Source organism: Melopsittacus undulatus, chromosome 1 (genome assembly GCF_012275295.1).
Source record: "Melopsittacus undulatus isolate bMelUnd1 chromosome 1, bMelUnd1.mat.Z, whole genome shotgun sequence".
Lineage (NCBI taxonomy): Eukaryota > Metazoa > Chordata > Aves > Psittaciformes > Psittaculidae > Melopsittacus > Melopsittacus undulatus.
Window position 1 is genome coordinate 21461714 of NC_047527.1, and position 17738 is coordinate 21479451.

General features: G+C 42.5%; 1 protein-coding gene across 6 annotated transcripts in view; it reads right to left on the bottom strand.

Annotated features, from left to right (window-relative positions):
- GRHL2 (grainyhead like transcription factor 2) overlaps positions 1 to 17738 on the bottom strand; it is a 70685-nt gene that overhangs the window by 52245 nt on the left and 702 nt on the right. For 4 of the 6 annotated variants that reach the window (XM_034063422.1, XM_034063424.1, XM_034063426.1 and 1 more), the window contains exons 2-4: positions 5175 to 5364; positions 2131 to 2198; positions 193 to 577 (exon numbers count right to left, since the gene is read on the bottom strand). In XM_034063422.1, coding sequence (XP_033919313.1) covers positions 193 to 577; positions 2131 to 2198; positions 5175 to 5364 — 643 coding nt within the window. The other 2 variants (XM_034063429.1, XM_034063427.1) reach the window with 2 other exon arrangements.

The following is a 17738-nucleotide window of genomic DNA, read 5'->3' on the forward strand; positions in this document are numbered from 1 at the left end:
TCTGAAATGCCTCATGATACCCCCCTATAATCAGAGCACAGACTGACAGGAACACAGCAGGAAGCAGAATTGAATTTGTTGAAACAAGCATCACTGTTGTTCTAATGGCTCTTGTGGACAGCTCAAATCACCTGATCTTGTTTACAGCTTTTTATTGAGGTCTTTGATGCTAATTGGAGGTGAAAAACTTACTTCTGTTCCTCCATCTTTGAAGGTGTCGCTGTACGTACTGTCAGGAGTACTGCGCTGGTCTTCTTTGAGATAATTTGTGTGGGAAGCAATGTTGGACACTTCATATGGTTCAAAGATAACACCTCGGTGCTCCTCATTTTCTCCTCTTGCATAGTGTGCTTGTGGGGTCATGAAAACAGGGGTGAACTCCTCTGCTTTAACCACAGTCACTCCAGTCCCAGTGATGGGTGTTGAGCTCCCAGACACATTTGTGTTGTATTCCCTTTTGGATGACTCCAAAGGATCTTGATTCAAGGAAAGGTTAACCGGCACCGTCTTCAGGACTTGCACACGGTTCTCTCCCCCACTCAAATTACTCTGAGCTTCTGTGGTGTTAAGACAATTTCTGTGAGACAAAACCAAAAAATATTATGAAGTGTCCTGATAAGAGTAAACCTCCTCCTTAAACAGCTTAATGCTCTTAGATGGCCAGGAAGGGGATCTTTCAATTCTGATAAGACATTGCCATAAGATGTAGTACACTAACAAATACTAGGCAAAAGACATCGTGTGGCAAGCAGAGAGCTCTAGAGCTCTAACAGCTAGAGAAAGATAATGCATTTGATTTGACCTATAGCCAGTATCACCTGTTGCAATAAATTCTGGGTGTCCAAGGTTGGTTTTGCCTTGTCTTATGATTTGGATGCAAAATCAAACCATCAGTGCAACAGCCTTTGGGCATAAAACAAGCATAAAGAGTAAGGTGAGGGATGGATTACTCACAGTAGATAATTTACATGTGAAATAGGCAGAATATCAGCAGCAAATTTTATATGCTGATGCATGCTCTTTCAGGCTGTTGACAGGCCACTACTGTTTGTGTAACTCTGGTACCAATGCTCTTCTGTAGGGCAAGCCCAGGAATCCCATTGTATCAGAGTAGATCAGTAACTACAACAGCTGCAAGTTAAACTCAAGCTGCATTCCCACATCTACCCACGGCTGCTGTTGAAAGCAATCTGATTGCTGATAGTAGTTACACTCACATAAAATTATTAATTCATAAAACTTTTAGTAGGTGCAACACACTGCTTTGTTTTCAACACAGGAGATAACACTCTGACATTACAGTTCCTCTCTCTTGGCTTTCCATCAAAAGCCAGTTTTGTCAATCACACTCAATTTAGGAATTTCTCTAGTGTTTACAGAAGAAAACCTGTCCCTCAAAAAAGTTTCATATTCTATTTTGAAACAGTGAATTTATACTACTACCTACTTAAATTTCCACTTCACACAGCCAGTGTAGTCTATTTGGTTGTCCCAAATTAGCTACATTGAAATAAACCTTATGTAGCCTCTCTCCACCATAATTTTACATGATGATACCTTCACATATGTAGAAACTTAGATCTGTCTACATAAATATACACTCTTGTCCACAAGTCTTAACAAAGGCAGGAGTCAGCTTCCTCTGACTCTTCAAGTCAGTTTTAGCCTGAGGAAGGCTGAAATCTGAGAGGGGTAAGAAAATAATTTTGAGCAAATGATTTTAAAGAGTCACTTTATTTGCTTCTGGGCAGACCCTAGGTTATGTTAAAGAAAACGGAATAAATCAGGTTACTGAGGCCAAACTATGCACTTTTTATTCTAGAAAAAATTGAAAAAAAGAAAGCAGCCAATAGCCAACTCTCCATATAATCTGATTTCACTAATCTCAGAAGCAACAAAACAAGGCACAAACAAATAATGATACTTTCTGCTACTTCACAAATTGCATGTTTAATAATAATGTTCAAGTTTTCTAATAGCTTAAAAGTAAAAAGGGGTAAAGTTTGCTTCTCAAAACATTCTTCATTCTTTTACCTTCTGAAAGAAACCCATAAACCCTCGGGTTATCATAGTTCCTTCATTTCATAACACTGTTAGTAGCTGGGTGTATGATTTTGAATAATACTGTACCTTTTATCTTGGTCTTCTTGATTATCACTCACTTTGTTAACAGACAACAGCCTTTTATCTCTGGGAACCTGAGAACAACACCAGGCATGGGGTCAGGTAAACACAAGTGTCAGGTATTTGCAGCTTCAGACTGCTCTAGTGCAACAACTAGAAGAATGTAACCACATCAGTGTTGTCTAGTTCACAGATGCCAGGAGTTGTTTTTCTTTAGGAGGCTAATTGTGAACAGAAATAAAAAAAATCCAAAGGGGAAAACAGTGTAGGTATTGTTTTGTTTTCTGGTTCTTGGGCACATCAGTCTGGAGCAAAGCACTCTATGCCATTACCTTTGCAAAACCAAGTTAGGCCAAGGTATCTCAAAATCTAAGCTTATATTCCCAAACACATGCACACTTTTCACAGAATAGTAAAAGATGAGAAGGAATAAATGATGCTTTGATGAGCTCTGCATGGAGACCCTTTTAGCTCAGAGAAAAAAAAGGTTTTTGGTTAAACCACAAGCGCCAGCTCACTCCTCCTGTTATAGAGCAGTCTGGAGGGTGCAGGACTTGTACCTAGGGGAAGTCTGTGAATCGTTTGCTTTCCCAGCATGCAGACAGGTCAGGGCATGTTGACATGTCATCAGAGAACACTTAATTCTGCTTTGCTGAGTACATCAACAGCCATGAGGATTAAAAATCCAGTAAAATCTGTCCCCTCAACAGATTCAAAATTGACACCAAGCATCTTAAAAGATTTGTCTTCCCACATACCAGTTTCCTGACACCAGCACAGATATGAAATGCCCAAGGGCAAAGCTGCTGCCATGACCATATTGTTTTCTTGCTGAACCAGCGATCTGGGAGCTAAAACTTCTATGTTTTACAAAAGAACATTTATCAGCTCTGTCTCAGCAGTTAACTCCAGATTAAAGGGCAAGAATAGATCTAAGAATGGGCTAAAGCTGTGCCTTTTATCTTTAAATGCTTTCAGGAAATATCAGGAAAATATCTGAATTTAGAGGAAAACCAATACTACAGTGCACTACAGTAGCCAAGGTTAACACCAGCTATATCTGCAGGTCAGCAGCAGAGTCAGAGTGCTAGCCAGAGCCTTTCCTTCTCTTGGGACATCCTCTCTCCCTATTAAGCATCCTGCTGGTTAAAAAAAAAAACCTCTTTCATGTACTATAGAAGTGGGTTCCAAGCCACATTTTGCACATGTTGGTTCCCCTGTTAAGATCATATATTTATCCCTGAAGGAGGATGTATGTTTAGGTAAATATTAGTACAAGAAAAAGGGGAAGAAAAAAAAATTAAAACCCCAAACAGTTACAGTCAAATAATTCCTACTGACTGCAAAAAAGTACTTTAAAAAATTACTCAGTATGTCAGAATAAATGAGCCAGATGATAAATAAGGGCAATTCAAGAAAATCTGGTGTACTGGAAGTTCTCTACATTTCCACATTACAGCACAGAGGTTTAAAGTTCCTGTTTGAGAGCATCAACACAAGTTAACCTTTTCTCCCAGTTTAAGACAGAAATAGTTACATTGAATGCTGGAAATGGCTTTGAGATTAACACAGCTCATTCCATCTGAACCCCAAGTCTTTTGCAATTGCTTGGAACAAGGAACAGACAAGTCTCTTAGAAGATAGTTTTGAGAACAAAAAGGGCTGTTCTCTCGTTTTGTTTAAAAAATCCAGCAGATTAATGAACTGCTACATACAAAGGTATTATTAAGACAGAAGCCAACACTCCAGATGCTCATTCACATCCCTTATATTACAAATTCACATTAGCTTCACAGACTCTGTCACTGTGGCAACTCTGTTAAGTAGAGAAAAGAACCTTTCTTCTTTCTCACTGGGATAAGCTTTTCACTACTGACAACACAAAAAAGCAAGAAACATCTCTTAAAATATAATCAGTAATATTTAGCCATAGGGCTGGTATATGGCATCTTGCCTACACTCCCTTCTCCTGACTACACATTTAATGATCGTAGCAGAGATTAAAAGAGGAGCCCATTCTCTAAAAGCATTTATACTAATAAATATTAAAAGAAAAGGGTTTTAAAAGATTTTGAATTTTCACTCCTGCTACTTCTTTATGAATTATGAGGGGAGCTGGCATTGTCCTGCTGGCTTTCACAGAAGATTTTGTCTCCAGTGCAGGCATAGGTGGCTTCAGGAGTATTAAGATAGTTCAGCAATTTCACACTTTAGTGTTTGGTAGGCAACACTGATTCTACTTGCAGAGTACAAAGGGGTCAGCCTGGGTTTCCAAGAGAAATTTCTGCATTACACAGAGATCCTCCCTGCAGGATTCTCCTCTGATTTCAGCAGAAATCTCAAATATAGCTCTACTTAAATACTATAAAATACACAAAAAGGAAAGGTGGTATCAAAATGGTAGGTGAAGTCCTGGGCTTAGAACCTCGTATAAAATTAAACCCTGTGTCAGTGTTTCCTCTTGTAAACTGACTTAGATCCCTGTCTCTGGGTCCAGCTCCATTTCTGTCCTCCACCTTTCTACTTAAACTGCAAATTTCCAGTGCAAGGGCTAAACCTCACTGTGTCTTTGTACACAGCCTACTGCAATCATTATGCAAATAAAAATAACATGGGAAACTGTCAGATGAGAGATACTGCAGTTAAAGAACAAACTAAAACATGTGTGGAATGAAACAGAAAAGCAGGCAAACTTACAGATGGACAAGGCCTCCCCTTTTCCACTTTTTAAAGTATACTGCATGTATCCAATCATAAATAAAAAGGGAGCTAATTCAATCAATGCTCTTACAAGGGAAGAGGAAGAACATTATGCTCAAAAAGAAATCATGGTTGCAAATTTAATGTGGAGTTCTGACTTTGTTTTTTCTCTCCAGAACTAAACACATAACCTCGGACAGGCTCCCTAAAACAGAAAGAGTGCTTGGTGCAAATATGAGACAAAAAAACAAGATGCAGCGACTTCTGCTTTTGAAAAGAGGCTCTTCTGATATCTCATACAGAAGTCCCCTGCTAGTGCAGCAGGGAGGATTAGCAATGGAGTTACCTACTTTATAATAGTCATACAATAGGCCAAGAGCAGCAGCACTGTCCTCATCACCATTTATGCTCATCATAGCCTTGGTGGCTGCTGTTAGGGGATTCTCCAAATACGACTTCCAGGCTTCATCTTCACTGGTGTAGGCTCGTCTGGTGTTGAATGAAGTGTCATTTGGCACTAAGGCCACAAGTCGCTTGTTACTGCATAGACAGGAAGAATAAAATGGTGATCCAGAAGGGATTACTTTATTAACAAGACAAGTTAAAGAACATCATATAGCTCAATGAAAGTGATAGGATTATACCATCTCTGTATTAAATTTGATGACACAAATATTTATCAACATTATGTTTCTTCAGTACTTAAGAAAAAAAATGTATGCAGATGTGATAACAATTCAAACGTATTTTTACTAATATATGGATAAAGCAATGAAAATATCTAAAAACTATTTGAAAAAAAAAGGAAGTAAAAATGTAAGAACATTTTGCCGCAGTATTTTTGTTAGATGTACACTTGATTAAAGAAAAATACATTTAACCAAAATGTTAAAATAAGAGGACATGAATGAAAATGAAAGTATCTAATACTAATCCTGTGTTCACCTAAATAAAGTATAATTCAGTACTTAATAACTGGCACACCCTGTAATTGAGCTATTCTCTGCTTTTGGAATGCAATTTGTCCCTAATTTCAGAGGTTTTCTGTAATGAGACATGAGTAATGGGTCCAGTGGATGGAGCAGAAGTCACCATATTTCATATCAATTCACACTTTATTACTCACCACATCTAGCTAAAGGCCCATGGCAATACAAGACCATTAATAAGTGGGATTCGCAGCAGAGCAGTATCCTTCAGCCTGAATGTGCTACAAACTGACCAGTGCCTGAGTATATCAGGAGAGAGGCTGCTGCACAACAGCTATGGCTGAAATCTACAGTATAATGGAAGCATAAATAAAGCCAGTAGTAACTGCTTTTGTACAATGATCAATAAACTTATGGCTAAAAGAGTTATACACACCAAAAAAATGTATTCCTATTACACAACACAGTAGGCAAACAAATTAGGCAGGGTAACAGGGGAACGAGGAGTGTATGTTGTAACAGTACTGTCAAGAATTGTGGCTCAAGTTACAAGGACCAATTTTAACACACTACATTTGAAAGCTGCAATGATGGCACAATATCTGAATATACTGAATTAACTGGCCTAACTAGGACCTTCAAAAACATTTCTTGCCATCTTCTACATAAAAAGTGTTCATCATTCAGTCTCCTCTTTTTGCTCTCCCCTATCTGCAGCAGTGCCAGCTCCACAGACATAACCCAACGAATGGCTGCTGTAGCTCAGAGAGTGGCATTCAAACACTGCCCAACCGAGCACTTTATTTTATTTCAGAAACAGGATTTGATAAAAGCACAACTGAACACACACAGTAATTGCTCTTGGATGCAGGGAGCATGCCTTGCCTGGCCCCTGAGCTGCAGTGACCACCAGGCTGGGGCTTCACCCCAGGGCTCTGCTGCTGCCTGAGCCCAACCTGCAAAGTGCGTGGTGCTGTGTTTAAGGAAGAGGAGGGGGACAGTGGAGATTATCATCTCTATGTTACAGAGCGCTGTTTACAAGTTTCTTTATTTAATGAAAAACAAAATAATCCATCTGGCACACAGAGCACAGTTTTATGAACTCTGTGGGGGGGAAAGAGCATTTTGTAGCCTTGTATCACAAATACAGCCGACAATTACAGTTCAGATTACATTTTCCTTTCATCTAAAATATCTAGATTTTTAGAAACTTCCTTTCTTTTCCAAAGACCTTTCTGCTTGGCCTTCTGCCATCTCTTCTACAGATTTTTATGCTTCTTTTTCTACATATACATTTGTGTTGTCACAGGTTTGCTTCAGCAAGCGAAGCCAAAGCATAAATTGGGAGCTCAAGGGAAAACAGAGAATTCTAGGTCTGCTTGTCTTTTCAATCCCTTATTGTTAGCGACTCAAATCAGATTTGCAACAGCCCCCTGTTTGTGCCAGAGATAGCTGAGGGCCTGTTCCCACTCTGGAGTAGTCAATTCTCCTTGGCTCAGAGGCAATTATTCCAGGCAAGGATTCTTCTTTCCTCAACAAAGCTCCCCTTCAGGTAAACCCGAGCTGCTTCACTGCATTGGCATCTGCCCATTGCAAGGCACAAAATATCACTCACTCTCCTTCCTGTAGCAACCTACCCTTACAATCAATAACTGTCTTCTGTTACTCAGAGCACTCATAGCCATGCAATAGTCATAACTGAGTCATGAGCACTACAGACGGACTGTCATATGCCCTTTAAAAACACACATTTTAAGAGCTGGGCTGCACTTGTCTGCAGAAATGCTGGAGGGAAGGAGTCAATCTCTGCTGCTCTAACTTAGTCAAGACAATCTTAAATCAGTGAAGAGAGTGCTGTCCCTCAGAGGTGTTGTATATGATTGTGTTGAGGATAACCTAAACTAGAGGAGATAAATACTCTAGGAACAGCCACTCGCTAAATAAACAGTTGGGATGGCTGGAAAGGCCACAGGTACATAGACACACGGCCTCCCCAGCATCTCCCCAGAGCACATTTTCTGTAAAACTCAGGTTTTCACGTTTAAAAAAATAAATATTTGCCTCCTCTGGCTTGAGAGATGGTCTGCAGCACAATCAACCGACACACTCATTGTGTTTACTCTGCAAACAGCCTCAAACAATAGCACTAAGAAAAATAAAAAACTTCCTCATCACCCCCATGCCTGTAATCGGCTCTGTGGGAGGTTAATGGTCAGATCTAATTATCATGATTTCCAAGATTATACCCAAAGCACTCAGCCAAAACAACTGCCCTGGCTTCAAGAAAAGGTCATTTGGATGGGAAGGAGGGTTTCTCTTCAGAAATGAGACTTGTGTGCACCCAAATTCCCTTTCCTTTTCCACAGCTGGTGAACCTCCTGGATAATTTTAGCTGAATGTGACAGAGGAGTAGTAAAGTGTCCCCCCATAACCAGAGGAGAGAAATGTTTTATATTTTCATATATGCCAAGAAAACCAAGCCTCCTGAGTGAGGTTCTGCACAGGTAAGCTCCTCTGGTCTCATCAGGCACCCTTCCATGATGGGCACCCTTAGATATTCCAGCTGTGTAACCGATGACAGCAGGCAGCTGTTTCGAGGAGGGTAACTCTGGTGACACCTGAACCATGGAGAAGATTAAAGGGGGACATATTACAAGAAACACAAGAAGAACCACCAGAGAGAGCTGCTCTGAACACCACACCTACCAGAAATGCCTCAGTTGGAACCCGCAATTAGCAACACATCTATAAATCTTATCACAAGCTGCAAACCCATCAGTGACCACATCCATGGAGAACCACCCACTTAAGAAAGGAAGATAAGACATGATTGCATGTGGAAGACCCCATCTAGCCCGGCCAGCAGTATCAGCAAATATCCACCCCAGCCCCAGACACATCTAAACCAGCTTGCAAAGGCTGCTGCACAGCCCAGCACAGCCCTGACCTGGCAGTCAGAATACATGCTAACCAGAGCACAGATAGGAAGGATGTGCCTGCACAGCCCAGCACAGCCCTGACCTGGCAGTCAGAATACATGCTAACCAGAGCACAGATAGGAAGGATGTGCCTGCACAGCTAAAATCATACCATTATTTTACCATGAAAATACAGCTTAGCAATTGAGGATACTTTGTACCTATAAAGTATGTTTCCCTTCAAACTATCAGTTTTGCTCCTAATAAATGCAAAAGTGTTTCTGTTGTTTTAAGCTAAATAGTAGTAGCAGTTAGGTGTCTTAAATTGTAGGTATGTGAGGATGAAAGGTATTTCCTGAAGAATGATCTAGCTTAGAAGCTCAATTACCCTGACACTTCAGTATTTATGTAAAGACTAAATTTCAGACGGCCTTTATTTTGCAAAATCTCTCCCATTCTGGCTCCATGTCCCCCCCAGCTGTTTAGTAGAGATCTTGTTTGTACCATCTTACATGATTTGTGTGCTTTCCTCGTAAGAAAAGTTATACAGAAGTTTTCCAGACTTATACCAGTTACGGTGATTTCTGCATCTGGTAAACTGATATTTTTTAATTTCCTTAAAATAATGATCATGCAATTTTATAAAACCTATACAAGTGTAGTGTATAAACAGAGATGTCCAAGACTGTGCTCACTTAGTTTCGTCTCAGTTGCTGCAGTAAACACAGATTGGAGAAGTACATTGTACTTAAAGTCAATAGCTGAAAGAAAAGGGCTGGTTTGTCAAGCTCTTCTTCAGACTAGAGATAATGAACTTTCAACAGCCAGCACTTGGGGCTGTAAAATCCTACTACAGGAAAATTCTCGCCCAACTTGATGCAATTTGTGAATTAGCATCAGAAAGGTCCATTAACACATTCATAAACAATGGCAAAAAGCCACAGTTCCCTGAAGAAAGCTTGCTTTTTACTGAGAAACAAGATGTCCTGCCTGCCAGTCTGTCAGCCAGTTATGATGCTCAAAACCTTCCTGCTGAATTTGCGAAGTTTGTGCAGCTTTCAACCTCTCTCCTAAATTTGCCACTGAACATAAAGCAGACTGATGCAGCGAGGCTGCATTCTACTCTCCTCCCCATCATATGCTCAGCATTACAACCTGATCCAGTCAGTGCTTCCAGTAAGGAAGAAAGCCTCTTCCTGCCTGCCCCCCAGCTTTTGCTTAGACCAGGGAAATGCATCCCCTGAAATCCAAAGCAGACTGTTAAAAGTGACACGGGGAGCAACCAGCCCTGGAATTTCCTGGGGGATGGGGGATTTTGCTTTTTTGGACATTGCATCTGCTCCTTCAATAAACTTATAAAAAAAAAGTAAGAATAAAGCTGCTCCACACGTATCCTTGTGGACTTCTTTGTCTCCTGACAATGCATTAGGGCTTTGCCCTTCCTGCAAAGGTTAGGTGTCAAAGGGGAACAAGCAATGTAAGGCAGCAGAATGGGAGGAATCCCTGTTCCCAGGTTGCAGCCCAAGCCTGAGCCTGCCTGATCTTTGTGAGACAAAAGCACCAAGCACATCTTCACATATCCCCTGCAAGCTGTCCCTTAGGGAGAAGAGATAGGAGGCTGTGGTCCATATAGCTGCTAGAAAGTGCATAGAAATTCTAGCACCTGTCAAACAACTGGAAAAGGCAAGAGAGACTCATGTCATCATGGCTCCCAGCCCAGCACGTCAAGGCCATAGGATATTTTTCACAAGCTCTTTTTTCAATTGAATGATAAATAAGCAGGTGCACAGGGCAACTGTTTCCAATCCAGAAACCCTGGAAAAAAAACACAAGTTTTCTAAACTGAGATGCTAGCCAAAGGGACACTTCTTTACTGCATGCAGACATGTACCACACACCTTGTCACATCCTGGGTTCCTGATCCCTTGTCCAGATCAGAGACATGGCTAACTATGCTGTAACTCAGTGTGCTATGAGTTACAGAAAGAACATCTGTCTGCTTAGTTTCTCCTCCAATGCCAAGTAAGAAATGGGGATCTTCAAGAACACGTGTTCCACTTGGTATGATAAAAGGTGAAGGACCATGCTCCAGCCACATCTAAGAGCTGGGAAAAGAGCTAAAAGCTTCCACTTCAGTTTTGACATAGCCAAGAAGGGCAGAGTTTGACCATTTACAAGCATTTCAGTAGCTCTAAAGACCTTTGGTTATTTTACACTTACACAAATCTCAATTCAGCTGTAAGAACATTATAAAACAGATTTAGAACAGATGGCCATATAATTTGATTTACAACTAACGTATATACATATGAATTCATAGGCACAAATTGAACTACTATGACCATATAAAAGCAGCTAAGGACAGATCCCACAGAAGCTGTGATCTGTTAATTTAATCTAAATTTAAAAGAGATTAGATCCCAGATGACAAATTTCTGTCCTGTATAAATCAAAGGTAGCTCTAGTGCTTGAAACCATTCATTTTAAAGATTACTCCAAATTCATTACCTTCAGCATACTACTTTGCCTAGACATCAAGTGAAAAACAGAATAAAAACAACACACCACACCAACATGGGTGACTCACTGCAAGTTTTGATTTATTCAGTTAAAAAAAAAGGTTTAGTCTCCTCAGGATTTATTGCTGAAAGTATAATTAAAAAGTCAGCAACACTGTTGTTTGAATTAGATAATAGTGGTCCATTGAAACTACAAAGGAGCACAAACGTTTAATGAACAGGAAAACTATAGCCCATGTGTCTTGCTATTTTGTCTTTCATTGTCGACATCAAATCTATCCTAGAAGCAGGAACAAGTCTCCAGAATGCATTTAGCCCAATCCAGAGAGCACATAAATATGCAAATAACTTGAGAGTGAAGGAAAATCAAAGCATTTAGGCCACCAGAAAACGAAAAGATAAAATGCCCTCTGGCCCACCCAGCAGTCCATACCAAGTTAAAAACTCCCATTAAAGAGGCTAAGTAGTTCTGACTACTAATGAACACAGGTTTGGGACTCAGGCAGTTTTGGGACAATTATTCCTTTTGAGCACAAGACAAAACTGAACAAAATTACACATGCTTAACAGAAATTATTTTACTTTTACCAAACATTCTGAGAGGAAGTAAAATAATATACTGAGAGCAGAAACAGCAAAGGGCAAAAAGAGAATAGTTCAACAATTAGATGCCTACTAGAAGTTTTATTTGTTTTTACTCAGAACCAACATAACTTGAGCATGTAATAGTGATTAAAAAGATTAAAACAAATAGGTGATTCATTAACATTGACAAAAATAATATTAACTGTGTCAAAGTGGAAGTACAAAAAAAATCTGACAAAAGGATTAAATACACACAGTAAATGCCTATTGAGGACTAGTTCAAGTAGGCAATTACTCAGCCTGAGACAAACTTTTTATACCTATGATTTCAGAGACTGGTTTTGCTTTAATTAAATATTATTTCTACCAGACAATCTTTTGTTATTAGCACACTAAGCCTATTGCCTTTTTTTTTCTTTTTAATCAGAAAACAGTCTCAATAAAAGGTAAGTTTAAGCATATTTGCAGAACACTACTGACATCTCAAAAAATAGGATACTCTGAAACTCACATTACTGCAGTAGCCAAAGAGTTGATCACACAACTAGCAATTACTTAGCAGCTTCATACCATGCCATGCTCTGTTCTGCTAAGACGCCCATTTCCAGCGTGCATAGCACTCAAGGTTGTTTTAGCATCCAGCAGTAGGGTTTAAAATTAAAAACAGGTCATGACATGGCTTCTCAGACCTGCTGCAGTTTAATCTGACCCTTGGCCCTGTGGCCCTTATTCATTCATTGCTTCCACAGAGTTAATGGAAATGGAATCATTACTGCACCAATAGCACCGATCGCTGCTTTTTCAGAATATGAAGTCTCCTGTACAGTCAGCAGGAAAACCTGAATTCAGCAACTGAGCAATCCTGGGAGTCAAGATTTCACATGAGTATTTCTTAAAAAGCACACACAAAAAAAATACATATACTTTACAGGACAACAAAATACAGAACTATGAAAGATGCCATTATGCCCCATTATTAGGAAAACTAATGGATTTACAGATACACATAATCTTCAAGGTTGGAGACATATTCTCAAGCTACAGGTATGTTGCAATATTTAATTCTCCACAGTTCACACGCACTTAATATGATTTCCTTGGTTAAATATTTCGTAAGCAACTGTTCTCTTTATGAAGTTAGTTCAGGTATATTAGAATGGCTAAAATACTTATTCTTTCAATTAGCTACTACAGCCCCAATCACCAATTTAAATGCTAATTAAGTTTATCCCAAGATGAATTCCTACATATGCATTTGAAACTGTTTGTGTGTGTGCGTGTATGTGCCTGCACATACAAAAAAGGGCAGCTTCATTGGCTGCTCCTTAATCATGGGGAAACAAATATTTAAGGTAACCATCAATGGCCTGCACTGGATTAATATTTGTGAAAATATTTGACAACAAATGTCAACCGGTGTAATATTGTTTCCCCTTCAGATGTCCCTGCCAGACAAAAACGAAGTCCCAGCTGACCCTTCCACAGGGAAGAGGTTATGGAGTATTATGATCAAGTTAAGTGACCTGGGAAAATCCCCTCCCTCCTGCTCTGCTTTGATCTTCAGCTCAGCCTCAGACCTCAGCACCAGAGAGACAGCAGTGTTAGCATCAAAACATGATCATTTGATACCCCTACTCCTCTCAGTTAAACTTATGGTTTCAGATTCTGTAACGTTCTGCACACTTGATTTTCCACCTTCCTTGCAAAGAGATGGTTTTGTGGGGAAGATCTGTGACAGCATGTCTGCCATCTGAAAAGCACAAGCACCAAACACCTCCAATCCCCTTCTCCATTCATTTGCAGATGAGCAAGTTGCTGGAAAATTCATCTTAGTGGACACGCTGAGCAATGGAGCAGTCTGTGACCTAATTGCTACTCAGCATCTGCTGATGAGAAATGTGTTTGGCCCTCAATGAAAAAGTTAAGAACAATTCGCAGAATTGCCCAGTAAACCATAAGTTATAATCGGTATAATACTAGATGCTTAAGCTAAATATTATGAAGACAGTATCTTCATTTACACACTGAGGAAGAAACAGAAAAACAGGGCAAAATTACTCTGTGAAAAGTCCAAGATCAAGTTCTGCCACAGACACTACCAAGTAGCAAGCTGAATGTGAACATGCCCCCACTGACACACGGGAGCAGGTCTGAACCCATTCCCACCTCCAAGCTCACTCTCTTCTTGGTTATTTACCCACAAAGCACATGCTCAGCTGCAGATCCAGGCTGCCCCAAGTCCTCCTTAATGTGGTCAGTCTAAGCATGACGCAGCCCCATCTACTTGGTGTCCTGAGTAGTTCTTGCATGTACTGGGGGTGTTGGGGGCCTGACTGACAGTCATGTGGCTGGCCAGCTGGCAGGAGGCACAGCAACCAGCATTCTCAGGTCTGCTACCAAGCCTGCTCTTCATACAACTGCAGTCCTAGCCTACATGGGACTTCTGACTTTACACAACACCAGGAGCAGTGGAGGCACAGCTGTAGCACTTACCAGGCAGATCCCAAGTGGTTGTACAATTGCTGCTCTTCATTCACAGGAGTACAATCTCTAAAACCCTGTTAAGTCTCACAAATATTGAGGTCACTGATTAGCTTCACTAATGCACTAGAGCCATTACTCTGGAATTCTGCAGTGATAATTTTTTCCTGTATACTACAATATGAGCAACTTTTCAGCCTATAAATGCAGAAGTGAATCCTGGAATTGTCTTTACATCCTGTAAAGGGGGTGCTCCCTCTTCCTACCCTATGCCCCCTTGTGATTGCCCTGAGAATTGAATAGTAACAGAAGCAGCTGCATGGACCTCCAAAACATTCACAGAGAAGCAGGGATACATATTTCCTTCTTCAGAGGTTCTAGATTGAGCAGTTCCATCTTTAACCCCTGCCATTTGCTTGCGCCCTACCTGCATATGAAGCACCCAGACCGATGAAAAACAGATGTTAAAAATAACTTCTAAGAGGAGATCAGGCTACTCTCAACCCAACATGCCCCTGAGCCAGTTCTTTAGCTGCACAAACAGTTCTACTGACACAGCTGAGACGATGGAATGGAGGCAGGGACAAGTGGCCACAGCCTGCTTAAGTCGGTATGACCTCTGAAAAGTGCATGTGAAATCATGACTTATCTCTTCTGACTGATAGCAGTTTGTGGAAGCAAGCAGGCAAGACCCAGCTAAGGCAGAAAGACTACAGGGAAGGACAGGGAGATACACACACTGTTCTTAACGATAATCTCCCCTTCCAAGCTCCTCAGTTAACATTAGAATCAAACGACTTCAGCATTTTCACCCAAGCATCCACCTTCCTTTCTTAAAGCTGGTGCAGGTAGTACTACAGCACCCTGTCCCTGCTCCTCCCTCCAAAGAGGGACATTTCAGGCAGCCTGCAGAGCTGTTGTGCAATGAGATGTGTCACCTCTCCTTTCTGGTTTTCTACCCAGCAAATCCCACTGAAAGATGAGACAGAAACATACTTTTCATACTTTCTATATCCCCTCAGTTGCTTACTCCTCTACATCAACACTTTATTAGCACAAACCCTACAAAAACGTGTCCAATGGCACTGATAAATTAACTGACCTCAAAATAATGAGCTTCCCTCTCCAGTCTTGCCTGTAGGGAAGAGCTGTTTTTAAGTAAAAGAAAGGCCATGTGGAGGAAAATAATGTTGTACTCTTTGGACTAGGTTTTAATTGGATATAATTAAAGCCTAAAAAAAAACCCAACCCCCCCCCCCCAAAAAAAAAACAAACCCCAAACAACCCACCTTCCCATGCAAACTCCCTCCACCAGTCTAATATCTCATTCCAGCTGGTCATCTTTTCTGAAAAGAAATGTACTTGTCTTCCCGTGTTACACTTGTGTACAGAGAGCCCAGAGGCTTTCTTTACTTCTATTTCCTTTTCAAAGTCTTACCTACCACCTATGAACTTTCTAAACACCTCAACCAGAAACAGATCACAGGCATACCTGCAACAGGGGGAAGAGCTGTTACTTCAGGGTACATGCTCACAGTGGTAACTGCAGCAGCACTACACAAAGCAGTGGATGAAGGGCATTAATGCTCCAGTCTCAGTAGCTTACACCTATGCCATACTGCTCCTGTTGGGAAGGAAGCATAGTCCAAGAAGCATCTCAGACCCAGAAGGGAACCACTTTTGTCCTATTTTTTGTATGAGTTGGGTTTCCACTGTGCTGTTGTTCTGTTTCAAAGATGTGATACAAAGTTGTTCTCCCACATATTCCGTGCCCCTATTCCTCTCTGGCAGTGAGAGGAGAGGAAGTTTAAGTACTTGCATTTGATCTGTTGCAGCTTAGTTTCCATTTGCTTAAACTGACAACTGGGCTTGTTCAGCAAGTAATTTATGGCCCCCTTCCACCTTTGTGCAGTTCTGGAATCAACAGTTGGTTTGGGGTGCCCTACATCACTGCTTCTTGTCAGTTCTCAGCTCTTCTGCAGTTCATCTGGTTCCCCTCCCAACTCAATAACCGCTCCTTTAGCTGCTCCTGTTGGCCCCACCAGCATCCCTCGGGGTTCTGTCCTTATTCACTTCCTTCCACTTAAATGATTTACTGGTTTTATCTGGCCACCTAAGGCCTAAGCTCCCATCCCAGCTCAGACCAAACTCCCGAACTCCACTTTGTTCCCAGCTCCTATCACAATTATTTTAATTTCATGTCGGTGACCACCTTTTCACACTATCCCACTGTCAACCGATGTTTGAAAAAGTCCAGAAATACAATTATTTTTAAAATCTTTCTCATCTGAACTATCTCTTCCCTAACAGAGCAGCCAACCCTGCTGTTTTCTTTTGTCGGATAATCTCTTTCTTTCATTCCTTGACGGGCAGGCTGTCACCAAGCCTCTCTCAGTCGACGTCTCCAACATCAGGCTCCTCCTCTCTACCTCCTTAGCCACAAAGGTTCCTGGGGAGCCCAACAAGGGCTTGTATCCGAACACCACCAAGGGTAGCCAAGATTACACTCATGACTTGGGCTCCTACCTGCACCGTAGCAGCAGTAACACAAAACTGCCATTTCCTGCCCTCCATCTTCCTCGCCCCGTTACTCTCCTCACCCGCCTCCCGCAGAAGCACTAATAACCTGAGCAGGTAAAATGGCCTTCCCGCCTGGCTGCCTCACGGCGGCTCCCCGGCGCCGCACAGCTCCAGCCGCCGCCGTGCTCCCAGCCAGGCCGCGGCCCTCACGCCCAGCCGCCATCGCGGAACAGGCATCGCCTTTACCCCGCGGCGCACGGGGGCGGGAGGGGAAGAGGTAAATACAAACAGCCCCTGGTTTGTGCCCGATCGGCATGAAGCACTGGTGGAACCGGACACCCACCCGGGACAGGCCCCTCTCCCGCCGAGCCCACAGCTGGCTCCTTCTCAGGCCCGCTGCGTGCCCCGGGGGAACCTGGCACCACCGCCCGTGTCCCCAGCAGGCACGGGGGCCTTCCCACTTCATCGCCGCTCTCCCCTTGGCCTCGCCGGCCTCGGGGCACTCAGCTCCGCACGCCTCGGTGCACCCGGGCCCGTCCGCAGCGGCCTGCGGCCCTCGCCGCCGTGCCCCGCCGGGGCGGCAGAAGGGCTGCGGCGGGCGCGGGCCCGGCAGCTTCCACCTCCTCTTCCTTCTCCTCCGGGGCCGCTACCACGAAAGTTACTTTTTAACCTCGGGCGGAGGCGCCGCTCTCCTGGCAGCCGCTGCCCCGCCGGGAAAACAAGGTCAGGACGCCGAGGCTGAAGGCGCAGCACGCAGCGTCTGGGGCAGCCGAAGCCGGGAAGCGCCCAGGCAGGGCGGGAGCACTTGGTGCCGCGGGTGGTGGGAGAGACCCAGGCCTCCACAGGCCCCCGGCCCTGCCTTGCTCGCCCGCACTGGCCGAGGGCAGGAAGATGGCCGTGCCCGGCCGGGATAAAAGCCCTTTGTTGCGCTAACACAAAAGCCAAGAAGCAGTTTTAAATCC